The sequence below is a fragment of the Diabrotica virgifera genome, chromosome 1 (genome assembly GCF_917563875.1).
Source record: "Diabrotica virgifera virgifera chromosome 1, PGI_DIABVI_V3a".
Taxonomy (NCBI): Eukaryota; Metazoa; Arthropoda; class Insecta; order Coleoptera; family Chrysomelidae; genus Diabrotica; species Diabrotica virgifera.
The window spans coordinates 280327443-280333758 of NC_065443.1; the positions used below are offsets into that span (position 1 = coordinate 280327443).

General features: G+C 35.2%; 1 protein-coding gene across 1 annotated transcript; it reads left to right on the forward strand.

Annotated features, from left to right (window-relative positions):
- The first annotated feature begins 282 nt into the window (after positions 1–282).
- Positions 283–5541, forward strand: LOC126879123 (proteasome subunit alpha type-6-like). Its single transcript, XM_050642076.1, has 2 exons — positions 283–786; positions 5121–5541. The coding sequence occupies exons 1-2, from the start codon at positions 384–386 to the stop codon at positions 5456–5458; spliced, it is 741 nt and encodes a 246-aa protein (XP_050498033.1). The 5' UTR covers positions 283–383; the 3' UTR covers positions 5459–5541.
- Positions 5542–6316: the final 775 nt, after the last annotated feature.

Below are 6316 nucleotides of genomic sequence, written 5' to 3' on the forward strand. Positions count from 1 at the left end.
TCAATAAAAGTGCCAAATGTTCGTTCCGAGTTTATGCAATCAAATATACATAGAAGTGTATTCTGTGTTGCCAGTCGAACCAGAGTGGTAGATTCTTAAAATTTAACAATTTATGTCTTTAATATTATACCTAACATTTATGTTTTTAAATTTTACATTATTTATTGCCGTTTTTATTAATATTATATAATTATATCTTAAAACCGAATGATTGTTCTGGTAGCTATATAAAATCTTGATAACTTTTGACAGATGACAAATGACAACTAGTTGTCAGAATTCCCTGCTTGACAGAAGACAGAACGTGACAACAGAAAAATATAGAAAATCATCCTCTGTGTTTCCGTTTTGAACTTAACTTGTATTTAGTTTAAAAAATAATCATGTCTAGAGGAAGCAGTGCAGGTTTTGACCGACACATAACAATTTTCTCGCCCGAAGGCCGACTCTATCAAGTAGAGTATGCTTTTAAAGCCATTAACCAAGCCGGCCCCACTTCGGTAGCAGTCCGAGGAGTAGATGCTGCGGCGTGTGTGACCCAGAGAAAGATCCCGGATAAGCTGATTGATCCCAACACAATTACACATCTGTTCCAGTTAACAGAACACACTGGATGTGTGATGACTGGCATGATTGCTGACAGCAAGTCCCAGGTGCAGAGAGCTAGATATGAGGCTGCCGAGTTCAAATATAAGTTTGGATATGAGATGCCAATCGATGCCTTGTGTAGGAGAGTATCGGATATTTCCCAGGTTTATACGCAGAATGCTGAGATGAGACCTTTGGGTAAGTTTTATATCATATCATTGGGTACATTCAGAAGACCTCAGCAGCTGACTGTAAGCACAAAGCGGCTTATTGGTTGTATCCTACAGCAATAGGGAACGCAGTGTAAATCGCATAGCGTAAATTGCATAGACTTCTAGCAGCTTGTCATTAACTTGTCTGAACGCTACCTCTTACTCAGCTGTCCTAAGGTCGTCAGAATGTATCCATGCATAGTGCAGCATTAAATTGCAAAAAAGGCGAGAAATAACGTCTTTTTTGTCTTATTGGGTATTGATGACTCTATCTGTTTTTACCATTTGCCTCCAGTAAGTTGTTGTTCATACTGGAAGATCGTGTACAGATGCAATATTCGTCATAAATCAAATTATATATATAATTATATAATTATATATCTAGTATTATTAATATTATTTATAATTTAAACATGTTACAAGTCAGAATTTGGTATTATTTTTTGAGAGTAAATTAATGTAAGACCAAATACTTACGATGTCGGGATAGTATCACAGGTTTTTCCTGGTTTTCCCTTGTGATTTACTATGAGGTCTCTAACGCGAGAATTTTACTGTCGTTGCATTTGGTTGTCTTTTTAAAGACATATCACATGCTATAATTTTTTATGACGGATATTCTTGAGTTGGGGTTAATTTCATGTAATCGAATGAACTATCTTTCAGTAAGTCGTCCCAGGAACGCAACTCATAAATATTGGCAATATCATTTTAAAGTCTTCTACTTTAAAATGTATAATATATGTCTGAATTGCCAATATAAATGAGTGAGATTAAATAAATTATTAGAAGAATTTTTTTGCTTAGCAACAACACTTTAGTTTATTTTAGTAATATTTTGTATTTTGACAACGGCACCCGATTTGGGCGTCGAAACGTTAATAAAATTATTTTTTTCATTTTAATTGTGGCTTATTTCCCATATAAATAATTAATCATAAAAATGCCACAAGGAAATAGCTTCAGAACAACAATAAATCAAATTACTGAGAAATCACTATAGTATAATAGACCAGCATTCCTGTCTGATTGACTTAAAGAAAGCATTTGACAGAGTAAGACTCAAAGATGTAATCCATCTTCTGTATAATAGAGAAGTCCCTCTAGATATCATAAAAACTATTGAGAACATCTACCAAAACAACAAAATGGAAGCCAGAATAGATGGACAATTTACAGAACCTATAGATATAGGCAGCGGAATAAGACAGGGAGACTCCTTGAGTCCTATGCTTTTCAATTTAATCATGGATGAAATCATCAAAAACGTCAACAAAGGAAGAGGATATAGAATGGGAAACAAAGAAGTAAAAATACTCTGCTATGCAGACGACACAATATTGATAGCCTAAAATGAAGATAGTTTGCAAAGATTAGTCCACAGATTTAACATAAGAGCAAAAGAATTCAATATGACAATTTATCTCAGCATAGGCGTAACCAGGATGATCCTAAGGGGGGGTTACAACTACTGGAAAGGGGGGGTTACAACTACTGGAAGGTCTCTGAGGGGTATGGTGTTAAGTGTATACTGCCGTGCTAAGCCCAAAGGCGGTAACTGATTTTTTATCGAAAATGACATTTTTGTATTTCTAGGTAGGTTTCATTATATTATAATGCTTCTACAACTCCAAAGACTTTGTAAATATATTCTAGATACCCATTATAATAGTTATACAACTCTAAGGACTTGGTAAAAATATTCTAAATACCTATAATCTACGTAGAAATACAACAATCTCATTTTCGATAAAAAATCAGTTACCGCCTTTGGGCTTAGCACGGCAGTATAAAGCTCAAAGTACATCCCAAGGGGGGGGGGGTTATAACCCCCAAAACCCCCCTGGTTACACCTATGTATCTCAGAAAACCAAAAGAATAGTAATCAGTAAAGAACCAATCAGATGCAAAATAGAAATTGATGGTATCAGTATTGAACAAGTAATGGAAGTAAAATACCTTGGAATTATATTGTCAAGTTACGGAGACCTAGACGAAGAAGTGAGAAATCAAGTAGAAGCAAATAGATTGGTAGGATGCCTTAATAACACTATATGGCGAAACCTACATATTAACACTGAGATGAAGTCAAGAATTTATAAAGCCAGTGTAAGACCAATAATGACATATGCATCAGAAACAAGACCCGATAATGCCACAACACAAAGACTACTGTAAACAGCAGAGATGAGAGTACTGAGAAGAATTACAGGAAATACACTGAGATCGAAAGAGGAGCGAAAATATTAGAAGACAATGTAAAGTACAGTATATAAACGAATGGACACTAAATAGAAAAAAAGAATGGAACAACCACATAACCAGAATGGGACCAACACGTGTGGTCCAAATAGCACTAGATAAATCACCAATTGGTAGAAGAAGTATCGGCCGACCACGCAAAAGATGGAGTGACAACCTTCCATAGAGGTATCAATCCGCCAATGAACAAGCAGAATTGCTTACAAAGAGGAAGAAGAAGAAGAAGTTGTTGTTCCAATGTTTTTGTGATTTCCCACTAGTCCTCTTCCTAGTGGAAGAGCCTGTCTTTACTACTACTCTTTTTGTTGTCATGGCCCATGGCCGGCGATAACAGACCTGCAAGGGATGCAGTGCAGGCGGGCGCCCTTGTTTGGGGGGCGCCAAAATGGGCTTTTTTCTGCTGATGTGATACAAAATATTAATTTAAAAGAAACTGAAGGGCGCCTATGCTAGTTTTACAGGTGGGCGCCTGATACCCTAGCGCTGGTACTGGTCATTTGGCTTATATGGTTGTTCCATTCAACTGTTCTATTTCTTACTCAGTTATTAATGTTGTCCACCTTGCATCACCATCATATATCTGTACTTCTAGCTCTATCTTACCATTGATTTTTCGAAGGATTTTCATCTCCAGTGTTTTCTAATTTGAGCAATCTTTTTGTCCTCTCTGTGTCAGGTCGTGTTTCTGCCACTTTTTCCGATATTTTCATTTCTCCATATTGTGTCATTCAGGCAACCTGCGGATCTGTTTGCTCTATTAACTTGATCTTCCACTTCTGTTTCGAGCTTTCCGTAGCTAGATAGTGTGATGCCTAGGTATTTAAACTCCATCACTTGTTCTATTATCTGACCCTCAGCTCCAATTTACATCTTATTGGATTTGCTGTTATAACAGTAACTTTTTGGCAGTTATATTAAATTGATGAAGCATATGTTGTAAATCATCTTCACTTTAAGAGATTAGTATTGCATTGTCTGCATAGTAGATTATTTTAGCCTGTTTTTCTCCCATTTGGCATCCTTTTTTAATTCTTACTGTTTTTATTATTTCATCCATGATCTGGTTGAATAATAGAGGACTCAGGGAATCTCCCTGTCTTATCCTATTGACAGTTTCAATTGTGACAGTTAGTGATTCTTGTACTGTGATTCGACTGTTTTAATTATTTGTAGTGGTATGTTTCGTGTATAGAATAAATGGATAACATCCTAAATTTGACCCTGTCAAATGCCTTCTTAAGGTCCACATAACACAAATATGCCAGTTTGTTGTATGTATTCTAATGATTTCTCTTGAACTTGCCTCATTATAAATATAGTGTCGATGGGTACATGATCTTCCTGACCTAAAACCTTGTTGTTCTTCTGCTAATGTTATAATTTCATTCAGTTTGTTTGTTATCCCTTTGGTTGTTAATTGTCATATTGTGTTTAATAAATTAATTCCTCTGCAATTCTCCTGGTCATTCAGAGTCATTCTTGTGGTAGCTATTATGTTTTGTTCAATTATTTTTTTGGATTAGTTTTAAATAGTTATTTAGTCAGATCTTGTCCTCCTTACTTTAGGAGTTCATTAGATATTTTGTCTTCTCCTGGTGATTTTCTATTTTTAATTTCTTTCATGCTTCCTCTACCTCATCCTCCTCAATGTTATTTATTTCTTAGTTTATCGTCACTTCAGATGTTGGTGGTTCATTATCGTTATCTTAAGCAAGTAGAGATCGAAAGTAGTGTACCCATCTATCCTTCCTGATTGTGATTCCTTTTGATTACTTCATTAATCTCTTCTCTTTGAGAAATAACTTATGTAAACAATTGTAGATTTTATTACCTATAATAAAATGACTTCTTCTTCTTCATGTGCCTTGTCCGTTGCGGACGTTGGCTATCATCATAGCAATTTTAATTTTGTTTGCAGCGTTTCTGAATAACTCGATTGATGTTAGTCCAAACCATTGGCGTAAGTTTTGAAGCCATGATTGTCTTCTTCTTCCGTGTCCGCGTTTGCTTTCTATTTTACCCTGTATTATCATAAAATGACTATGAAACTTTTTTTAGGTTGCTCCATGCTTCTGATAGGATATGACCAAGAAATGGGACCATGTGTCTACAAAGCTGACCCTGCTGGCTATTACTGTGGCTACAGAGCAGTAAGTGTAGGATCCAAACAAACTGAAGCCAACAGCTACCTAGAGAAGAAGCTAAAGAAGAAAACTGATCTGTCCAAAGATGAAGTCATCCAATTGGCAATCAGTTGTCTTTCAAGTGTTTTATCTGTAGATTTTAAACCAACAGAAGTCGAAGTTGGGGTTGTTACTAAGGATGAGCCCAAGTTTAGGAAATTGACGGAACAAGAAATAGATTTCCATCTGACAGCTATTGCTGAGAGGGATTAGATAGATTTTTTATATTCACTCTTTGTAATGTTAAGAAATGGTCAAATTTTGAGTTAAGTAAGAAATAAATTTTTCTCTTATAATTATTTTATTTATTTTCTTAAAATTAGGTAGATATTGTGTCCTCTTCACATGTCTTAGATTGTGGTCTTCTTTTCTCCTGAGACTTTTTTAGATATGATTAGTATTTCAGTCTCTGTTATACTTTATTCACTTTTTTCTATGGGCATTTCTCTTTTGTTCTTTAGTGTTATTCTCGTTTTATATTATTCTCTCTTCAGTATCATTCAGTTATGTTATATCTCACATTTTATATAATTGGCCTTTTTTTCTATTTTATGTAAATGTTGAAAAAATTTCTCTATCAAAAATTCAAGTCGAGTTTGGTGAATTTACTTGTGTTCTCAATATTTCTACATGAGGCAAAAAGCAAAAACTTGAACTCTTCATATTCAAGAATGTCATTGAAATTGAAATTGTCATTGAATGAAATTGATGCCTTTGCAATGTGGTGTTAGAGAAGAATACTGCATATACCTTGACCACCTCATTGGACAAAATGTTTCCATTCTTAACCAATTTGACATTTAAAAATCCAGTCAACAACAAATTCAGCAGCAAATTCTACAGTTCTTTGGTCACTTGGTTCACAGAGGTGATGAGATAATGTAAAGAGATTGTTTTTGGAAACGTTCCAGGGAGAAGACCAAGAGGATGGTCACTAACCAGATGGTTCAACCAAATTGAGAATTCAGCTGGCCACTCATTCTGTAAAAGCCTAAGAGCAGCTGAAGATAAAGACCAATTGGAGAAAATTTGTTAGGAGATTGGAGGAAATCATGGTCTTCAGTAATGGGG

Coding starts and splice junctions, on each gene's coding strand:
- LOC126879123 (XM_050642076.1), top strand. CDS start 384: ATGTCTAGAGGAAGCAGTGCAGGTTTTGACCGACACATAACAATTTTC. Junction 787..5,120: donor TGCTGAGATGAGACCTTTGG/GTAAGTTTTATA, acceptor AACTTTTTTTAG/GTTGCTCCATGCTTCTGATA.